This window comes from Psammomys obesus, unplaced genomic scaffold, assembly GCF_907164565.1.
Source record: "Psammomys obesus unplaced genomic scaffold, mPsaObe1.curated_primary_1811, whole genome shotgun sequence".
NCBI classification, from domain to species: Eukaryota; Metazoa; Chordata; class Mammalia; order Rodentia; family Muridae; genus Psammomys; species Psammomys obesus.
The window spans coordinates 9051882-9075205 of NW_026585580.1; the positions used below are offsets into that span (position 1 = coordinate 9051882).

The following is a 23324-nucleotide window of genomic DNA, read 5'->3' on the forward strand; positions in this document are numbered from 1 at the left end:
CGCTTTGGTGACCTCAACAAGTTCCCCACAGCTACAGTCTCACACCCAGATGTCATCTCTCTCACCATGTGGTAAGCTCTGCCGCTCAGTAATGAATTCCAAGAGCAGGTACACAAGCAGTGAAGAATTTAGTGCTTCCCAGAGATGCCCTGGCACATGCTTGGTGAAAGCACTTCTCTTTGTACACTTCATGTAACAAACATTGAACGTTTCTGCTTTTCCTACCATGTGATGTTAAAAGATCCTATGTGATATGCTTTGAAATCACGTAACACACAAGAACTCAACATCACTCTATTTTCTTCATTATTGCTGACATTGACAATGACTTTAGTATTTCCAGACTTTACAATTTATAAGCCCAGAGAGAATGATTCCCACCTCTAAGATGTGTATCTGCATCTTAGCCCCTGCAATGCCTGTAAATGTCAGGTTGCATAGCAGAGAGATGAGGTCACAGAGAACACCCATTCAACTGACTTTCACATAGGAAGGCTCATTACGGTGGGCAGATGGAATCATTTGAACGTTAAAGGGTGAGGGCGCCTGAAGATGATGGGGATGGTGACATTAACTGGGCATCTCTTCTCTGCCTTTAAATACAGGAAGGTGACTATGACCTGAAATAAAGTGGCCCAAGAAGCTAGAACAGATAAGGAAATGGATACTCCTCCAGTGATGGTTTCTCTTGGTTGCCAACTGTCTGTCACCTGACAATTCCAAATGCTTGTGGGAACATTCCAAGCAAACAGGACAAGAGTGCTTCCCTCTCATTCTCAGTTTTCAGAGTACAACTGCTAAACACAGGGGACTGTACAAGAAAGCAGGGCCTAACTGTAACTCCAACTCTGACCCCAGCAGTCTAACCTTGGGCAATTTTCCCAGGTTCCAGATTCCTAAGTTCTACGTTAACCATTCACCTACCAAGGCTGGTCAAAGTTCTCATGAACCATGAATGCTAACAGAATACTTGGCACTCAAGGACTCAGTGCAGCTAACTTTTTTCATTCAACAGCCCATTATTTTTCACTTGTACCTTTAGTCAGGTGTCCGGCCCACCCACAAAGCACATAAACCTGTAAATGCAGATTAACTGACACAGGTGGGATAAGAAACCCATTTCTTCACATTCATATAAACAATGATTAGCTTTAGGACTGGTCTTGTATGAGGACTTTGTTTTCTCTATCAAGTTAACTTCCAAAATAAAAGTAGACCAAAGTTAAAAATACTTTTATTTAAATGAAAACCCTTCATTTTAGAACTTTCATGATGATGATGATCAATTTCAGAGGCAAAGATGGAAAAAAAGAATATTGCGATCCTTGCAATTCAGACAAAATGTTTTGACTGCTATTTTCTCTAGTGAGAATAGCAAGGTTAATTCAGTTTCAAAAACCTGGTAATGCTCCTTTAGAAACAATTTTCTTAATTTTGTGGAGTTACTGAATTCTTCATGGGTACAAGTAGGTAAGAACAATGATCATTCTTGATTGGGTCTCGAGTGTTAACATCATCTGGCAGCTACTGCTTTATGTTTTAAACATCAGCACAGAATGTATTTCGGGGTATAGGTAAGTTTAGATCTGAAGGAACAACAGTCTTGTGTATTTTCTATTTCAAGTCAAACTGGCATATTCAATTTTACAGTTGCCCTACAAACAAATCATTTTACAAAAAAAAAAAATCAAAATACATTTCACTTAGAAGTTCTGCAGTTTTACAATGATTACTGAGTCGTATAACAAAGTTTGATTATATATAACTTTTCAGAAACATAATAGCAACTAAGTGCATAACTGCAAAGCTCCCTGCTGGCAGTTCTAAACACTAGCCTCTTCAGAAGAGATTCATCTAAGATTTAAAACAACCATTCTTCTCTTAGGTAATGTCTGACATTATGCCTACATATTCTTGGCTGAGTAAAAGAATAAGTCTCAAGGAAAAGAAGCTTTGAAGAACCTTTTTTACTACTGAATTTCAAGTCACACACACAAAGTAGGTGAGAAATTCTTTTATCATATTTAGAATCAAAATATCCCTTAAAATATTTACATTTTACAGTAAAAAGGATAGCAAAACACAAGATCATGTACAAGCTTCAGTATTCAAGTTTCTGAAGAGCCCGAAAGGAAAGGATATGGCCCACACACTGCAGTACATGGTAAGAAATGCCTTCCGTGAGTGCAGACAAAAGCAACACACGGACTCCTTGGGCTTCTGATTCGTAGGCAAGAATTGCCCCACTAAATAGTTAGTATGGTCTGATTATGAAGTCGCTTGGCGTTTTGTTGCTCCTCTATACTTCTGTTAAAAACAGTGCAATTGAAAACAAATGTACAGAGCACAGCTTACTTTCAAATTAGTCATTATATAAAGGACATTCACTAGAGGCAGTAAATATATTCCATAGTTAACCATATTTACCAATTAAGGAATAAAACTAAAATTTCTAAGCCTTTATTGCATATTAACAAAACAAATCTTTGAATATACAGCATTGTAAAACTTTCAAAAATATTAAATTCCTGTAAGTAGAACAGTGGTGTGAGTAAGAGATGGTGGGCACTGGCGCAGACAGAGCACTCCGCACCAGCGGTTTACTGCTGGGCAACCACCAATGGTGAAGATTTAAAAGCTGGCACAGTCCTACCAGGCAATCTTATAAAGATACACAGCATGTAACAGTTTTTAAAATGAGATGTTGAAACAGCCTGCAAGTTTCACCTTTTGCTTTTTGCTCTGTCAGTGTGGTCCCTGTCTTTGTAGTATCTCTCTCTGTCCTTCTCCCCTTCTCTATGTTTACTCTTCTCTCGCTCTTTCTCCCTTTCATGGTCTTCACCTTTAGGTCTTTCCAGCTTCTTGTCTGTGTTCTTACCTTCTCTGCCTGCTTTCCCGTCTGCTGCTCGGTCACTGTGTGACAGCCGAGGCCTCTCCTTATCTTTATGTCCTTCCTCTTGGCTTTTCCTGTCTCTGTCTTTCTCCTGGCTTCTGTCTCTGTGTCTGTGCCTTTCAGATTCTTGCTCCCAATCCTTGTCATGACGCTCTCTTTTCAAGTGGTGCGAATCACTGTAGAATCTCTGACGGTCCCCTTTACCTCTATTAAAAGGCCTATCTGGCTGCTGATCCTGCCTACCCCATGGATCACTATGGCGCCTTTCTGGTCTCCGAATGTCTTTGACCTGATAAAAATTTTGTGGGCCCATGTACCTTGATGTCTGTGAAAGGGGCCCCATCATACGTTGTGGTTGGCCTTGGAGATGAACAGGTGGCCAAGGAACCATGGGATTTTGAGGAAAGCTAAATCCTGGAGGGGGAAGTAATGGAGGCGGCAAATGTGGTGGAAATCCAAACACACTTTGGGGAGGGAAGTTTGGAGGTCCTGGAAATGGGAATCCAGGGGGACTAGACTTGAGGTGCTGGAGGTTGGGCTGCTGTGGCCTCACAGGGGGAAAGTTTGCACTTGCTCTGGGGCTGGTACTCCTGGAAGTAAAATTGATGCTCTTAGAAGGAAATTCTGATTGGGATGTATTTCCAACTTCAAAATGAGATGATGCTGTAGCTGATCCTCTTCTAAACTGGTGGACAGTTTCGATATTTTGTGTTAAAACACCCTCCTGTAAAGGATTGGCATGTTCTGTTTGTGAAGAATTTAAATTTTCTACAGGCAACGAGTTTTGCCCAGCCTCTGAATCATCGCTCTGCTCTACACACGTGTTCTTCTCTACAGAAGGCAACTTTCCTTCTCCACTAACTGGCTCTGCTAAGAGCTCTTTGTTGTGTGATGGACCAGGCAGAGGGTGCTTATCTCCGTTTCGGCAGGTCTCTGAATCCTTGCTCTCTGAAGCTGTCTGCTGGTTTCGTCCTGCTGCTTGTCTGGGATCCCTTTTCAGGTTGATAAACTGTGGGGATCTCGTGTTAGCAACAAGACTTTCACTGCAGCTCCCACTGCCATCTATGACTCCCTTTCCTGTGCTGGGCCTGCATGGAGAATTACTTGAAGTCCGATTATCTTGCAAACTATTCTCTTGATCCGGGAGCAGCTGTCTTTTTAATGCTCTTTCCTTGTTTTCCCCAGCTTCCTCCTGTTTTGGTGGCATTGACAAAGTTGTTAAGAATGCTTCTGTGGAAACATCTGGCGGTTTCCCTCTCAAACTAAGGCTTGCAAAAGGCCCTGGGGAAATGGAAGAGGATCCCAAAGAAGTTTCTTCTACCCCTGAGTTTTTACTTGTAGATTCTGAAATATTTTCTGCTTTAACTGTTACCTCCTGGGCTTCACCTTCAGTCACCTCGACTTTATCCATTTTCTCTACTTTTGGGTTGGCTTGATCACTTATAAAAGGAATTTCTTTAAGAGTGCTTTGTTCTACAACTGGCTGAGCCTGCTCATACACTTGACCAGTGGTACCCAAAAGGCTTTGGAGTATGTCATCCACAGGAAGAGGTTTATTTGCTAACTCCAGAGTAGAAGGTTGACTTTCCCAGCCAATTAGGACCCCAGGAAGGAATCTTAAGGGTTTTGGAGGCTCCTGCTTGGTGACTTCCATTAGAGGCTCGGCTGCTGTTGGCAGGTCTTCCTGAAGAGGCTGTGGGGGCTTGTTTCTCTGCTTGTGTAACACAGCTGTAAAGGAATTGAAAAAGTCATTCTCTTCCTCTGCTGCTTCCTCTGCAGATGACTCCATTTTCCCTTTTTTGTCAGGTGGCAAGGCTATCGGGGCATTCTCGGGGGTCTCAGCTGTGTGACTGGAACTGGCACTAGCACTATGCTGCCGCTTCAGCTTCTGACGAATGATGAGACCCAACAAGAGATTAGGTCTGTGCAGCTCAAGTCCTGAAGAAAATAAGCAAACAGAACAGTTCTAAGCAGACAGTCCTTTTCAATCATTTCATAAAAGGGTCCAGTTTACAGGCACTTCCCTACAAGCTAGTTAATGGTGGCCAGCCCTGTCACGCACGCTATCTCTGGATCCTAAGACAGAAAGCATCCATGCCTTTTACTTTGAACCTACCCCTCCCACTTTATTTCAGTCTTATTCTATTACCAAAACATATACCTACCAGGTCCATCAAAAGGCACAAGAGGGTGTGGAATTTTATCTGCAGCACCCAAAGGAATAAGGTACATATCTTTAACCTGCTTCATGTTGTTAGCAGCTACGCCATAGCGCTTTCTGCTACTGAAGTACGCAAACAGCAAAGTGTAAGAAATTTGATCTTCTTCAGTTACTGGTGTGAAGCGAACCACACAGATTTCCTATTCAAGAGAATAATAAACAATTGCTTAAATGCAGCTTGGTTTTAAGTATAGTGTATTAACTAGTAATACTCTTATTTTGAGTTTTCTGGTGCTTACCAAATAAGCAGTTCCCCACTGAAATAGAAACTTGAATACCAAAAGGAAACAACTTCTAAGAAAAGACCTTTCCTGGTTTAAGGATGGTTTTGTACTATCTGAAGTCTTCCCATAACAAACTGAGACCTGCCAGGGCGTATGCCTACAGACCTGTAACCCCAGTCACTTGAAAGACTGAGAAGCAGAAGGATCACAAGTTTAATGCCTGCCTGAGCTACATAGTGACTTCAAAGTGAGTCTGGCAATTTAGGAGGTGCTGACTCATGATAAAAACTGTCTATGGAGATAGCTCATCAGTAAAACATTTGCCTAGTGTGGGTAAGGTAGGAAGGTAGGGAAGAAAGAGAGATGGGCCCATGGCATCTGGACACAATGAAATTGTGCAAGGTTACACAAATCATCAGTGGCAAAGCCAGTGTTGAAATCCAAGTCCTTTGGTATCTGCACAACAATTCCTGATTTCTAGGGATATAAATTCTGTGTTCTGGATACACTGAAGTAATAGTGTCCCAGACTACCACACAGCTGTATCATAGAAGGTGGTTCCTTGCTTGAGAGATGGCTCACTGCTCTTCTGAAGGTCCTGAGTTCAATTACCAGAATGTCTGATGCTGTTTGCTGGTATTTAGATGGTTCATGCAGACAAAGTATCCATATACATAAAATAATTAAATCTAAAAGAAGGTGGTCCCTTATTGTAGGAGATGCATCCTAAGACATCTCAATAAATTCCTGAGATCACAGACAGCACTACATATATGTATATATTTTACCTATCATAAAACAAATTATTTTATGTTTAGCATATATATATATATGTGTACACACACACACACACACACATATGCAGCATCATTAACTTCATGTTTTGAGGGAACTATTAAATAAAACAAGATACCTAGTATGAAGGTAGCATACACAGTCTGATGGGACACAAAGGTGACCCACATCCACAACACGGAAAATATTTCTTGCATCACATATCTTACAACTGAAACCTCAGAAAGTGGAAGTAAATGATAAGAGAGGGCTTAAATACACACAAACATGCAAACCTGATAACCCAGCCCATGGAACTTGGACACAGGAATAAAGCGGGCTTGGTTTTGAGAAGACTCCAAACACAAACGTACAACAGATCATAAGTTTTTAAGGTGACTGGCTAACTCAAGAAATTTCTTGCTTATCTCTGGGGTTCTTGGCTTTATTCCAAATAAAAAGAAAATCATAACTTGGTATTACTTTAGTAATTGTAATTTCTTCTTAAAGGAATTCAGTTAAAATGAAAAAGGCCTGCTTCATAACAAAACCTAAGTTCTTAGACACAAGAACAAGAAAAATATCAGTGAGCTAAGCTATGGTTCTGCGTTCTAGATGGTACATACAGGTTTATAACTCCAATCTGAAGATTACATATGCTTTCAACTGTGAAACTTGAGAGGCCCACATGTAGGAAATCCCACACCTGTCCATGGTGGTAAGATACAATCAAAGGCAGGTATCCTAAGAATTCTGTATGAAATTACTTTCAGTTATGTTTATAAGGTTTATGTAACCTATAAATACCTTTCATATTTATACTTGGATCTCCATTCCCAGGGTATCATCTTATGTATATGCTAACACTCCAAAATTCAAAAAAGTTCAAAATCTGAAATATTTCTATCACAAGCATTGTGGATAAGGGATATCCAAACTGTCTTAATAACATCATATTCCTAATATATCTAAAGCTACTATTATGTTATACATCATTTCAAGCTGAAGGCATGCTATTAAGTACACACACACACAGATGCACGCGCGCGTGTACACACACAAATAGCAGCCAACACAATAACTTTTTTTTTCTTGCCGTGTAGACCAGACTGGCCTCAAGAGATCTGTTTGTATCTACCTCCTGAGTTCAGTAACCTTCTAACTGCTTTGATGTAACATATATTAATTTAATTTAAAAGTTTATATTGTGGAGAAAAAAATCTTTATCAGTTTAAGACTCTCCCTTTTGGGAAAGAGAGTAAGACAGAGAGAGAGGAGAGAGAGAGAGAGAGAGAGAGGGAGGGAGGAGACAGAGAAAGATAAAGGAGAAAGAAAAAAAGAAAAGAGAAGAGAAAAACTTTTACAAAGAAAGGATTTAAATTATTCTGGTTCAGGACTATTCCCTATGAGTTTAAGAAACTACACAAAATATATGGAGAACATGGAAGAAAAGAAATATTACTATGATGGAGGTAATGATTATCTCCCAGTTTATAGTCTCCTCTTTCTCCTCTTCCTGTACTAAGGAACCTTAATTTCAGGCTGACACATGACCACCCAGTAACAATTCCATCTTCCTGTTCCCTTGGCAGTTGCATACAGCTGTGTAAATTCTTGCCAGTTACAACTCAGGCAAAGAGATGACTGCAATTTCTGGGGTTTACCTTAAAAAAACAACTTGACAAACTGCCCTTGGCCTCCCTTATCCCCATCTGTTGCTGATAAGTGAGTTTTGAATATTTTTGCCTGATGAAGGCAAGCACTCTTGGAAATGAAAGTGACAAGAAGCAGCCCGCTTCCCAAATGATCCTACAAGACCTGAGCCCTAAGCCTGGCAGCATCCTAACCAACAAAGGGGGACAGGCCTCTGCAGTGTCGGGACCACTGGGGTCAGAGCTTTGAATACAACAGGTAAATCTCATACTTGATATAACACAGGTCCTTCCACAGTGTTGACAGTAGCTACAGAGGCCACACACAACAGAAGGCAGAGAGTCACTGCTTTGAGTAAATGGATTTACTTCAGTTTATGTGTTCACATGTGGATTCCAGGGGTCAACCAAAATATTCTTTCTAAGAAGCTGTCCACATTGTTCTAAAAAACAGTCTCTCGCTCGTACCTGGGCTCTACTTAGATTCTAAAAACATTTCACATATAGGCACTTTTAAAATTTTACTCACCTTGGTGCCTGATGCTTTTATTTTTTCCACATAATCCCAAACTGTCTGAGGTGATATCCTGCCACCTACTTGAATACTATCAGGTAGGTCCTATGGTTAAAAAAAAAAAGCCGTTAACAAATAGAATGTCTCCATTACAATAGCCATGATTCATACATGTTTACCTTTGAGAATGATTTGAATCATAACAAAAGCATGTAAACAAGGCTGAAAACATAGTAGAACATACACTTAGCATTACAACTCAAGGTTCAACCAATCCCCAGAACACACAGAGTAAACTACATCAGAAAATGAGATTCAGAAGAGAGACAGCAACTGAGCTTATCTCAAACACCAACTTCAAGTAATTAATACTGAAAATGTAGTTACTAAGGTGGGTACTGTTAGGTACAAACAGAGTCTCAACACTATGAACAAAAATCTGGTCACTCCAGGTCAGAATAGACAAGCACAAGAAAAAGAGCCACTGGCCAGCACACACAGCACACAGCAATTCAGCAGGAGCAGCACATTAAGAAACTCAGTGTCTCTCTATTCTGCAGTGCTTGTCTATGGCAGTGGACAGGGGCATTACTTTAATTTTTTGAAACAAGGTCTCATGATGGGGCTCTCGCTGTCCTGGAACTCACTATGTAAACCAGGCTGGTCTTGAACTCATAGAGATCTTCCTGCCTCTCCTCCGTGTGCTGGGACTAGCAGTGTGTGTGCTACTATGCCTGGTGATTTTTTCTTAACTTTGTTTTTTTGAAGCATTCTTAATTATTAATAGCCGAAGTTCTGATTTTATGCAATTTAATTATAAAGTATATTTTTGCAAAGAAAAAAATTAACTCTGTAAGAATACACAACATTTTTTCTTATGGTTTTTCAAGACAGGGTTTATCTGTGTAGTCTTGGTGTTATACACACACACACACACACACACACACACTATACACACACACACACACACACACATAATTAATCACAACCATTAATCATAATTAAAACTTTATTCAGGCTATTTTTTCATTTCTGTGAAGACCAAGGAAAAGTCATAAAAGTAGAATTAAGTTTATTCAATTCATTATTTGCTTTCAATATTTTGAGATTTTAGCCCCAATAAAACTAAACTAAAAAGCAGAGATGGAGTTCCAGAAAGTAACCACATTGAAACTATGGCACTGAGAAAAAAAAAATGTCTTTATTCAACGTTAAACGGTCTGAGTGTCCAGGACGTAATTATCCATGTAAAAGAAGAATTAGCTTCAAAATGATCTAAAGAAAATCTAAAAATTTTAAAGCTTTTTTTTTTTTCTTCTAAAAAGACCATCACTGGCCCATTTAATTTCTCTGTAACAATATTCACATCCCTAAATTCCTGGCAAAGTCAACTGTGTGACAGTGGCAGTGTGTAGTAACTAGAAACAATGGTAATGTAAAGGGCCATGACTGTAGCTTGGTGACAGAAGGCTTGCGGCGTGCACACAGGACCCACAGGCTGGACACCTAGAACCAACAGGGAGGAGAGCAGGAGGGAGACTGACGCAGGAAAATTTCAGTCTAATCAAACAACTCACCTTAACGTTACAGAGAATGATCACGCTTCAACTTTCTGAAATCTAAAATGAATTATTTCAACAACATTGTCTTTATGGTCAGAAGACTAAGAATAAGTGAAAAAGCTAAGCTAATGTAGCAAACCAACAGAAATAACGTATACAATTCACATCTACTATTTGTCTTTGGTGTAGCTGTTGAAATGTCACATCCGATCACTAGCCACAGTATTATGGTACTGCTGTTTATTTTTATCATTTAACAGTTTCTTCCTGTGGATACACAGCCAACCACAGGTCAGTGGTCTTCTGAGACTGCCAAGCTTTACTTCTCAGTCTAAACAGTGACAAAGACAGGGAGGTACTATGGGCCTTAAACATGAACAGTGTAGGAATTCCATTTCTTAACAATGAAACACCTTTTTCATAGGCTGTATTTGCCATAAATTGCCAGTATTTTATGTAATAAATGGGTTAAAAGCTTTTTTAAAGCTATTATTAACCTATGTCACCCTGCCCATTGTTTTCAGAAACACAGGCAAATTGATGAAAGAAAAGGCAGGAAAGTTTACAGTACCTCTGTCAAGTACTCAGGGGATCCAGAGACAGGATAGGCTTTGGTAACAAATTTTGCCACAGATGGCATATTGATAAAACCTTTCCAGATGAAGTTCAATCGAGCCAGGAAGGTTGACTCAACTTCCACAGTTCCAGGCATCTCTGGACTAGAAAAGGATACTAAAGTTAGCAACCACATCAGCCAGATGGCTCAGTAGGTGTATAACTGCCACCAAGGCGGAGGACCTTGAACCCACACAAAGGTGGAAAGAGAGAATCAACTCCACAAAGTTGTCCTTTACCCTCCACAAGTGCTGTCCAACATACACGCATAAATGAACATGAATGAATGAGTCCATTTTTTATAGTCTTTAAAATTATTTTATGTCAAAAAAGACCATCAATAAATGGTCATAAAAATAAAAGCTACCGATCAATAAAAGGTCTGCATTTTCAATTTATAAATTTACAATCACAACCACACAGTCATGCTTTACAAAAACATCCTTCTGAACTTGCCTGAGGTAGACAAGGTTCAAAGATGTGCATGTGTCCCCACAGCCAGAGCTATATCCCCTGCCTCTTGGGATCAGCACATTTAAATCCCTTGCTTCTGGTTTATTTGTAAAGATTTACTTGCTTTTATTTTATGTGTATGGAGTTTTGCCTGTGTACCATGTGCACATCCTTGCAGATGAAGCCAGAGGAAGTTGTCAGATCCTCTGAAACTGGAGTTAGATTATGAGGAAGGTAGTGGATCCTCTAAAGATGGAGTCAGATGGGTATGTGCTGTCTTGTGGGAGCTGGGAATAGAACCCAGTCCTCTGGTAGAGCAGCCAATGTTCTTAAATCCTGAGCCGTCTCTGCAGCCCACAGTTAAGAGTCTGAAAGTCATTACTTCATACTCTCAAATCTCTTAAATCTAAAATCCATTCCAAATAAATTAACCTTCAAAGTCCTATTCATTTATCTCAATCGGCCTAGAGTAGATTTACTTTCTCAAAAATCCCCAAGAAATGTCACTTTTCTGTAGCTGCACTTTTATAAGTACAATTAAGCAACGATTCTTAATAGCATTATGACTGAGAGGAAAGCTACCGTGGAGCAGGAGAGAATGCTGATTTGGGAGACTCTTGTTTCTCTTCCTCAAAGAATTCAGAAGCCAGAATATTTGTAGTGGAAGACAGTGCATCTGCTATACTTTCTGCTTCATTGTCTGAATGTTTACGTGCTCCTCCGACAACAACTTTCACATTTTTTGGAGAAAGATCATCTACAGGTGGTGCCATTCGACCTGAAGCCAAGAGACATCAAAATAAACTTGTTACCTGCAGTTTAAAAAATTTCATTCACTTTTACTTTCTAAAGTGATCTGAATTTATCTGGTTTGATTATTGAGTAACATTTCCTTTAGTAATATATATCTGTAATGTTTTCTCATTGCAAGTTGTTATACCTATTCTAAGAACCAACAAGGAATTTACTAATGACAACCCTCTTTTAGAGAACTAAGCTAACTGAAAAGCAATTGCAGCACATTGTGGAGGCTTCTACCTGTACTAACTCAACACCTCTGACCATTTTATAATTATTATCAATGTTTAAATAGAAAACAGAGATTAAATGAGAAGTTGATGGTGTTTGCCCTCACTTATTAATGTAAAAATCAGGAAAAGAATATTAACACAGTAATCAGGCATGGTGTGGTGCATGCCTTTAATCCCAGTACTTAGGGAGACAGAGGCAGATCTGAGTTTGAGGTCAGCCTGGTCTACAAAGTTAGTTCCAGGACAGCCTGTTATACAGGGAAAATGTTGAATGAATGAATGAATGAATGAATGAATGAATGAATGAATGAACGAACGAACGAACTAATGAAAGAGAGAGAAAGAAAGAAAAAGAGATAAAGGAAGGAATGAACAAACGAACAAAAGAAAAAGGACAAAACCAAAAAAAGAAAATGGTAACAAACTAAAATAAAAACACTGTTAAGGACCTAAAGTAAATCTGACTCCCTGATGAATTTTTTTTTCTAAAATACTGATCAATAATAAAAGTAAAAATAAATTGTATTTTACTTGGTCCTAACTTTCAATGCATAATACAAAGTTAAGTTACTAAACATTAAGAATACTGTAACTTTTAGAAAATGACACTCATTTGGGATTATACTATCCAAGAGGAAAAAACAAACACCCAAAAACTATAATATTCTGAAAACATGCAAGTCTAGTAGTCTTCATCAATCGTTCCCATGTGCCACTGTTGAGCTTACCTTCCTGTGCACATGGAAAAGCATGGCTGTCTGCTTTTCCATTTGTAAAATGGATCTACTCTTAAAACAAAGGAGTGGTTAGGTATTCCACCGTCCAAACTGGGAAAATAAAACCTACCCTGGTTAAAAACACAAGTACAGAAACACCCCTTAAACAATATACACAATATTAGACCAAGCAAAATTCCCAACCTATGCATATTTTGCAGTTCAGGTCAAAGAGATGTTGTCTGTGTTGACCAGTGGTGTCTGTAGAGGTGGCGTCAATCTCTTCCTTTTGTTTCTCAGAACCTTCTGGCTTCTCCAATGCCTTACTGGCTGAAGGTTCCTAACATAGGTGAAAATAAAAGTGTTTCAGCCAATAAAATCTGGCATTAATATTTAAAATCAACTTGTTATTTCAAAACTTATTTTTCAAAGTGAAGTCATTATATTTCTAAAGTTGTTTTTTTTTTTACTTTCTTTTAAAAAAATTAGTTGTTACTTAGAGCAAAAACTCAAAACAACTCATTCTTCCAAGCTTTTAATGAAACTTCAAGTTATTTTTTTCATTGATACTTGAAAACAAAGAAAATTGAAACAGACTTTCTCCACCTTGATCTACTCATTTCTCATTTTTCTATTATTCAAGAGAAAACAAATCTGAATGTAATTAAAGAAAAGTTGCAACAGTTCTCAGATTATACTATTTACAGAGCACTGAGGAATTACCGTATCAAATCCTTCAAGCTTCTAACAAGCCTTTAACAGGTGCCTTCATATAATGTAGGCGATCTACACACTGAGAAAGGCAAACACATTGGTTCTTTACCTGAATCTCCATGGCTGCTTCCTGTTCTTTCATTGGGGCATCGCTCTCAATTTCTATCTCACCTTTGTGAGTTATTTTTGTGATTGGTCGTCTTTCCACTTCTCTTTGCTCCTTCTCAATCATCTCTATGGTCTAACAGAAAATATTTTAAGAAAATTTAGTATGTACTTTAATTAATGAGGACCTAAATAATGAATTATAATTAAGTTGTACCTTGTCTCTCATATAAAACACAAAGACTCTTATGGGCTGACAAATCTCAAGAATTCACCTCTATGTCACAGCCATAAGAGGCTCACATTAACATTCTGCAAGGAGACAACTGAAAGGCAATGTTCAGAGTAGGGAAACACCATATTTATACTCAAAATCTGCAAGTGCCACAAGGAACCAAGAACGAACTTCACTCATGTTCCTCATCTGATGTTCTAGTATAGCCCTCCAATTCCAGCTTAGTCAATGATTAAAACAAAATCCAACCAGGTAGCCCTTCTACTGTCTCTGGGCCTGCTTAGAAACACTAGTAATTAACAGCCACCAGAAAGGAACTCAGCAAAAGCATATGAAAGTTAGCAAGTATAACAAGAGAGAGAGGGGCAGTGTGTGTGTGTGTGTGTGTGTGTGTGTGTGTGTGTGTGTGTAACAGAGCATGGAGGAGTAAGGACTGTTAAGGTCTGCTCATTTATCTTGTTAGTTGTGACATCCATTAAAAAAGTCAGGTAGGACCAGTGAGACTGTTCATGGGGTAAAGGCCCTTTAGCAAACACACCGGGAACTCTGAGTCTGACCCTTAGAACCCACGGAAAGGCAGAAGAGATCCACTCACAAACTTGTCTTCTGACATCCACAAACAATGTGTCATGACACACTGCTGTTTTCCATCATTATACACTCAATACTAGCAAATAAAATTATTTCTTAAAAAAAAAATCAAGTAGATGGGAGGAGATGAGAGAGAGAAGGAGGGCGGGATTGGGAGGGGTTGAGGGTGGGGCTACAGCTGGGATACAAAGCAAATAATTATAATAAATAAAAAATTATATTAAAAATATCAAGTAGAAGGTCCAAGAAAACAAGAACATGGTCTCAATTGCAAATGCAGCCAAATTTTAGAGCTCAGGCAGGCAAGTGTATATTTGGGATGCTGAGGGAAAGATGATGCTAACATTATTTCAAAATAAAGAGGAGGCAAGATTACATGAAATCAAGCCAAAACACTGAATTAACAGGTATTCTACAGCACATGAAGGCCTCTGGACCTTCAGATTTCCTCTGACACAGACCAAGAAGGTTTAATATCTAAGATGCAAACAAGCAGCACGCACAAAAGAATCAAGTAAATTATTCAGGGCAATACAAACCATACATAATTATTTCCTAAAATAGGCAGCTAATGGCTGTATCTGGCAACAAAGCTCCAAGGCTTATATTCCCTTAGTCTTGTTGGGCATGGCGATACAAGCAGTCCATATCTAGCAGACAGACAGCACTAAAGCAAGGGGAGTACAAGTTCAAGGTCAGCCTGGACTATACAATGAAATTCCTTAAAAAACGAAAAAAATGAAAGACCTTTTAAGTTATTCTTTAATAAAGGCACTGCAAGCTTAAATCTGAACTTAAAAATTCTTGGCAGTTGTGACTTTGAGAAATTTTTATTTAAAAAAATTATATGGTATACATATTACAACACTCCAGTTCGATCTAAGATAGTGCCATATAAATATAACAGTATTTCTATGCATATTTACACATGGCAATTCAAGTTATCTTCCTGGCTTTCTTCAGAAATTTTGCCCATTAAACTTGACAGCAAAGGATTCTAAAGTTTTACAATGTTTTAGAATTAAACCATTTAATTTGTTAAAACTTTAATGTTCATAAATACAAACTAGCTACTGAGAGCATAGGCTGGTTAACAATTATTTTCCAATTGTTCTGATTTGCCAGTAACAAATCATAAAGTAATTCTATAATCTGGTGATTAGAAAAAATGAAAACAAAACATGCAGAGACAAATAGAATATAAGAATTCAGGAAGCAGCGACTAAGAGGCTCAAAGGTTAAGGGCATTTGCGGCTCTTACATAAGATCTGAGTTCAATTCTCAGGACCTACGTTCAGTTCCCAGAACCTGTGTGAAGGCTCACAATTGTTTGTAACTCTAGTTTTCTAGGATCCAAAGCTGTGCTGGCTATTTTTATATAAACTTGACACAAGCTACAGTCATCTGAGAGGAGGGAACCCCAATAGAGAAAATGCTTCCACAAGATAAGGCTGTATGCAGACAAGCTTGCAGAACATTTTCTTAAGTAGTGATGAAGGGGAGAGGGCCCAGCCCCACTGCAGAAACACAATGTAATGGGACACCCCGGGGCGGATGGTCCTGCGTTCTATTTGAAAGCAGGCTGAACAAGCCATAGGAGCAAGCCAGTAAGCAGTACCACTCCATGGGCTCTGCATCAGCTCCTATCCCCAGGTTCCTGCCCTGCTTGAGTTCGTGTCTTGGTTTCCCTCAATGGACTATGACTCAGGATATGTAAACCCAACAAATCCTTTCCTCCTCAAGTTGCTTTGGTCCTGGTGTTTCAGCACAGTAAGAAAAGTAAAGACCTATGCCCTCTTCTGTGGGCAAGACGTGCACAGGAAATACACACATACAGGCAAAGCATTCATGGATAAAATAAAAATAATGGAATCTTTTAAAAAAAAAAAAAAAGTTAAGTAGTCTGCCAGTAGTCTCAGCAACTGAAAATGCTAATGTAAGATCACTTGACCCCAGCCAGAAGAGAGGGGAGAGGAAAGGAAAGGGGAGAAAAGTGGGGATGGGTGTAGAAAATAGGCATTGAAAGAATAAAAAGCCTGCTTTACTTGCACTCTGTATTGACTGATCTTGGTATAGTTTGTCCCCATGGTTAAAAATGCTTTGTTAGCCAAGGCGAACACAAAGTTACAGATGTCCTTACGTGTCTGTTCTCCCTTCGTCTCCATGCAGCTAACTCTTTAGAGGCTAGCTCTTCTGGACTCATCCTTATAAGATGATCAGGGGTTACTTCTCCTTTCAGTACTTTCTTAAATAGTATCTACAGGATTTAAAAATGAAAAGACACAAACATTTAGAAACAAAAGAAGGCTGTCCTCTGTGAACTTCCAATACATAAACTTTGACTCCTGCTTATGAATACTTAATATAATTTATATATACCCTAGTACACTCAGCCTAGCAGCTTTATATTCTGGAAGAGTAAAACATATCCTATATAAAATTCAACTTGATGGCAGCGTGCTGGCCACAGGTGTAATCCCAGCACTCTATCCTGAGACTAAGGTAGAGGATGAATCATAAAACCAGCTATACAGTAACATCCTGTTAAGATTCTGGGCACACACACCCCCCCACAAAAAAAAAAAAAAAAAAAACACAAAAAAAAATTAACATGAAAAAGCCAGTACAATAAAATCTGTTCATTAAAAATAAACTGTATAAAGTCTACCCCAGGACAAATTATAACTACTCCATTTATAGTAAGGCACTGAATAAAAAGCTTTTATCTATACAGTGATATTTCTGATTTTAGAGATTTTTATAACTGAATCCTCCAGGACTGAGTGAAAACCACAGCAAAGAACTAACTGCAGGGAAAATAATCTTCACCTGATTACTGAGGAAAGTTTCTGGAGTATATATTTCAAAAAGTTCTCGGCTCATGAAAGACTATACAACGTAGATTTTTCTTCAATAAATAGTTGTTGAAAATACTTCAATCAAATATTGCTGCTCCTAACTATTACTTCCGAAGTACTTTAAGTCTTTGAATGTTTAAACTGCCAATGATGTACTATTTTACTGTGTGTAATACCCCATACATGATTCCGTGTAAAGCTGTGTGTGACATAACAGTTTTGGCACTGACAGTGTACACAAACACTGCTATACAATTAAGCTATTACTGCTTAGTGAGAGAGATGATGGCTTAGGTGCCTTGGTCTACGTGAAATGCTCTGATGGATGCACAATGACTGTATCACCCAATGATGACTTCTTCCTGGATCAGCACTTGGTAAGTGTCATATGACACTTAACCCTTGCTACTTACTTAACATATTAAGAGATGTGTACATATTTGTTATACGTAACAATGGACCTAAGCAAATATAACATACAAAAGTAATATTTAGAACTCAAAAGTGTTCACTGTATAGCTTTTGCTTGGTGTATACAGTATAGAACTTTGTGTGTAAACACACACACAAATATACATACATGCACACATACAACACAAACACACAACTTTCAGATTTTTGCTAAGTCTAAAACAAGAAATCCTAAACAATAATTGCGAGCAATAATGTTTACTCCATGGCTAAAATAAATTTTAAAATAAAGTCCTGTTTAATTTAGTAAAAATATTTTAAAATACTTTTCTGGGGGTAAGGAGAAAGTCTCACTATGCTGCTCAGGCTGTCTGGGAATTCACGGCTTAAATGATCTCTCTAACTCAGATTTCACAGACTGCTGTGCTATGAAGCATGTACCACCAGGCATGGATTTTTGTTTTTAGTTTGTAACTAAATGTGACTTAGGTTTTGAGTAAGCACAGTTCTACTTACAAGTTTATATTAAAATATTAGGCTTATCAGAGATTTTGAAGATTACTTAGGAATGTATTTTTTATTCATTCAACTGGGCTATGCAAGAGACAGTAAAGGAAAAAAAAATGCACATAAATCCAGATAAGTGGTTCAACAGACTCACTACACACTAATGTATAGGATTCAAAATTAGTAGCAAAAGATTTTATTAAAATGCTATCTTCTTCAGTTGTCCAGAGACAGGTAAGTTAAGCAATGTGCTTCAAGCCTGTAATCTGAGTGCTCAGGAGTTGGAGGTACAAGAACCATGACTTTAAAATCATCCTGAGCTACATCTAAGTTCAAGACCCTGCTCCCCCTTCCCTGCCAGTCAACAATTATGTTCTTAGTGAGAAAAGGGGCTCAGCTGTAGAGAACAAACTCTGTGACATGAGGGCCTGAGTTGAATCCCAGCACTGTAAGCAAAGCAAACACAGGATGTTGTCTGAGCTACCTAGGGGTGCTCCACATTTTCACAATGTGACACACATCATCACATTCACAGCTATTTAGAAATGTACTCAAACTACAGACCTCTTGCAGAACATATTTGTGGAGTCTAAATCAGGAGGCAAATCTATAGTCTCACTCCAATTAGAAAACTGAAGAGCTATTTTATAGCATTCTTAAATCCCTATTCAGCAAAGTTGCAAGCATAAACACTTACAAGACCAGTGAGATGACTTTATTTACCAGTGGGTAAATAAAGGTGCTTGCCGGCAAGCTTGATGACCTAACTTCAATTCTCTGGACTCATACTGGAGAGAGAAATGGCTCCTGAAAGTTGTCCTCTGACAAATGAACCAAAGTATATGGGTGCCACACATACACACTCTTACAAAATGAAGTTTAAGAAAATTCATAGACAAAACAAATAACTTACACTGTTTTTAGGGTCTTTTAGATTGAACATCAAGCTTCTATATTTATTCTTATACTTGGCGTCTGTGTCTCGAAAAAAAGAGAAAAGTTCTTTTTCAATTTTTGTGGCAACCTTTGCTGCCTTTTCCTCTGGGACCTTCAAATTTGAGTCTGTAAGTCTTAAAATGAAAACAATTCAATTATTTTCAAGTACATGGAGCACATGCCATTCAACCGTCCACGATAGCAACACGTTACCTTCTCATAAGAATGTCTTTTAGAGAATGCCGGACGCTCTGTCTGATCTGATCTGCAGAAGGCTTGGAAGCAGCAGCAGGGGGGTGCACATTAGGTCCGCTCTTTTCAACTTTCTTCTTTTTTGTCTCTTGCTTCTCATGAGTACCTAATTTTAAAAAGTAGCTAAACTTTTAAACTGTTTTAAAAGACACTTTCTTTATAACGCATGAGGTAAGTTTAAACCAAAACAGACTAAGCACTATTTAGAAATAATGCCAGAGCCCACAGTCCATTATTCAAATAGTCCTGGTGCTAAAGAGCTAATTAAAATGTTCAGTGATCAAAGAGTGCTTCTAAAGCCATAAACTGTATGCACTCATTTCAATACAGGTTTCATAGATACTTATTCTTCATATACTACTGCACCTTTAAAAAGCTATTGAGGAAATCTGACCCAAAATTCCTAACTCGTAAGTTAATGATCTGATTGATGAGTTATAGAGCAGTCTGGGCTTATTATGCCTTGTGTTTGGCATGTTAGCTGAATGCTAACTCCCTCCATTGGTTCTTCTTTCTGACATTACTAATTTTCATACATCTTTAAAATCTCAATGTCAAACAGCCTACTACTTTGACATAAGCTCATTTATTCTGGAATCTTCTCAACTAAATAATTCTTTTTGTTTCTATTTGTTGCCATTCAAAAAAAAAAAAATCATTCCAGGTAGACTGAAATATGGCTCACTGGTTAAGAGCATGTACTGCTCTTCTAGAAGACCAGATTCTGGTATGCAGCACCCACATCAGGCCACCCATAAATCACCTGCAACTCTGGCGTGGGGGTAGGTGGGGTAATCTGACACCTCTGGCTTCCAGGGACACCTGCACTTACATGCACACACCCACACACTGACATGCACACATACACATCATTAGAAACTAATAAAGATAAGTCTTTAGAAATGAATTTGCTATATTCCAACTGTCCTTACTCCTGGAGCGTATTGTGATGCAGATAATCAGCATATAATGTATAAATCAGCTTACATGTGTCTCATCATATATTACTTCTACAGATGAACACATTTAACCGTCTAAACTGGACGTGGTGGTGCACACCTTTCATCCCAGCACTCAAGAAGGCAGAGGCAGGTAGACCTCTGTGAGCATGAAGCCAGCATGGTCTACAACATGAGTCTAGCACAGCCAAGACTGCATTGAGAAACCCTATTTCAAAAAGAATAAACAAACTCCTTCTCAACTTTTGAAACATATATAATTATTATCTAAAGTCACCTCCTGTGTAAATAATATACCAGAGCTCCTTGCTTGTAACTTGGCCCATTTTCTGAGATTTCCCTATCCAACTGTGTCCACCCCCTGGCAACCACCAGCTGATGTGACCGTTGTTCTCCTCTTAGCTTCTACGAAATCAACATTTTAAACTCCACAGATAGGAAGAGGAGGACTCCGCTGTGTACACAGCATGCAGCAGCTGACAGACGCTTAGGTAGTATACTCACCTTCAGTCCTTCCCACAGTAGCCACACCTAGAAAGTCAAACTGCATCCCACGGCGGTTTTGATTTACGCTTCCTAAATGACTAGTGGTATTTTCCATGTACGCACTATTCTAACAGTTCTTAAATCCATCACTTTTACTATCTTCATAACCACATTGCCAATAAAAATCTAATTAGCACACTATTAGCACGCCCTTGCATACTTAGCACTTAGTTTCTCTGTTAAACAAGTGGGGAGCTTAATTTTGTGCCCTCACCTATTTATCCTTTCCCAGGAACTCTGGTATGCCTTTTGAGACACTTCAAACTCTCTTCTGTTAATAAAACATTCCCCTCTTATCTTCCACTTTGATTTATTTATGTCACATTTTATTAAGAAAACACTCTCAGTTAATACTTCTGTTTATCACAAAGTCACCTCTACCTATACCAGCTTTTCTCTCTTACTGCACCCAATATTCTCTACTACTGATGGAACATCCCTAATATGAAAATTTATTGGATACACGATACTCAAAAAAGGTTCAAATCTGAGGAAAAGACATCTTAAGACAAAACAGAACAAAAAAGAGCTGAAATTATTGCTCTTGTAGGGGACATGATGCTATGAAAAGAAATACATAAAACAACACACAAACAAACAAAAAAAAAACCCCAACCCTCTTAGGACCAATTAAACTGGCAAAGTTGTGCAACATGTTTGGTTTTTTTTTTAATTTATTTTTTTAATTACAGTTAATTCAGTTTGTATCCCACCTGTAGCTCCCTCTCTCCCCCACTCCCAATCCTACCCTTACTCTTCCCCACCCATGTCCTTCCCCCAGTTCACTGATAAGGGAGGTCCTCCTCCCCTTCCCTCTGATCCTAGTCTATCAGGTCTCATCCGAACTGGCTGCATTGTCTTTTTCTGTGGCCTGGTAAATCTGCTCCCCTCTCAGGGGGAGGTGATCAAAGAGCAGGCCAATCAGTTCATGTCAGAGACAGTCCCTTTTCCCACTACTATGGAACCCACTTGGACACTGAACTGCCATGGGCTACATCTGTGCAGGGGCAACATATGTTTTTAAATACATAACAATAATGAAATTCTTTAGAAAAAAATCAGTAAATTAACTTCATTGCTAACAGACAAAATAACATATCCATGGAAAAATTTACCTAAGAGCAAATCTTAAAACTGTGATAAAAGAACTAACAATACAGAGAATATTATTAATATTAAATTAAAATTAAAATACAAGTCATTGCTTGTTTATAAACTGAAAAATACCATTAAAATTTTCATCCTACCAAAAGCGATCTACAGTCAATGCAATTCCTATCACAATATCAAAGACATTCTCACCACAAAAATAAGAAAACTACTTCTAAAATTTATAATGAACCACAAAAGATCTCACATAGCCAAAACAATCCTGAGTTAAAAAGCAGAAATCATTACAATATTAGCCAATACAGCAACTACTGACAAAAAAGAAAATGCATTGAGAAACAGAACAGAGAACACAAATAAACAAACACATATTTACAAACAACTGATTTTCAACAAGGAATCAAGGATATACGTTAGAGAACACACCCTGTTACTTAGGTAAAAATTCCTTAACCTACTGCCACTTTTGCCTCCTTCTACCCTAACACCCACTACACTCCCGTCAGCACATGTCTTCCAAGAGGTCCTTGCTATGAATCTCTCCGATTCCCCACCATCACACTCTGCCCGATGGTTCTCCACAGTATTGCCAAGGCCATGGGTGACACCTGCTTTGCTAGGTCAGAGGTTTAATACCGTATTCAGCCAGTTGCTGAGACAGGTCGTCACTTCCCTTTCAGCCCTACAGGACACTTCTCCCCAAATCACAGGCCTCCACCTCCCAAGTCACCCTTGCTGGATCCTTTCCTATTCCTACGTTTAAAACAAAACAGACAAACAGGCTGGGATTTTAGGGACTCTGCTTCTGCCTGTCCATTATCAAATTCTCTATAGCTGCTTTTTACCTGCATCTTTGACATTACAGCATAGCCATGGACTGATGGGCCACACATTCATACAACAGCCCCAAAATCATCAGCTCCTTTCATTAGTTAAAGGTTTACTCAATATCTCTGTGTGAATATCTAATGAAATTTCAGGGTTCTAATGACTGAAACCGTAGTTTTTGTTAACATTCCTTCTCAATTTTTTTTCTTTCTCATCTCATTAAATGAAACTAAAATTCTATCCAATCATCTCATTTCCTTCATCTGCCTTTGACTAACCCATTATAAGTTGTTAACTCTACTGTAAAAGCCATCTTAATTCGAACACTTCCCCTACATCCACTGTATCTAGGGAATAAGCTACTGTCATTTCTTTTACAGGACACTGTTACATACTCCTAATGAGTGTACTCTTTTCCTCCTACGGACTAAGAGTCTGAAACTACCAAACTTATCTATTACCCCCTTACATAAAACCCAGAGACTTCACATACATTCAGAATTATACTGCATCATCTTCCGTGATTCCCTTGGACTTCCTTCTGGTGCTCTTCCCATGCTTACACTACTCTACTCAATGCTCCTTACCTCCTTTTCTCCATGCAGATGTTCTTACCC

General features: G+C 38.6%; 1 protein-coding gene across 3 annotated transcripts in view; it reads right to left on the minus strand.

Moving 5' to 3' along the window:
* Positions 1-1217: 1217 nt before the first annotated feature.
* The window catches only part of Phf3 (PHD finger protein 3), a 77675-nt gene continuing 55568 nt past the window's right edge, over positions 1218-23324 (minus strand). For all 3 annotated transcript variants that reach the window (XM_055606222.1, XM_055606214.1, XM_055606204.1), the window contains 10 exons: positions 19226-19370; positions 18990-19146; positions 16441-16557; positions 13479-13610; positions 12860-12995; positions 11491-11686; positions 10412-10559; positions 8294-8383; positions 5059-5254; positions 1218-4831 (listed from right to left, as the gene is read on the minus strand). In XM_055606222.1, the coding sequence (XP_055462197.1) occupies positions 2724-4831; positions 5059-5254; positions 8294-8383; positions 10412-10559; positions 11491-11686; positions 12860-12995; positions 13479-13610; positions 16441-16557; positions 18990-19146; positions 19226-19370 (3425 nt within the window). In that variant the 3' untranslated portion in view covers positions 1218-2723. The remainder of the gene's footprint in view (positions 4832-5058; positions 5255-8293; positions 8384-10411; positions 10560-11490; positions 11687-12859; positions 12996-13478; positions 13611-16440; positions 16558-18989; positions 19147-19225; positions 19371-23324) is intronic.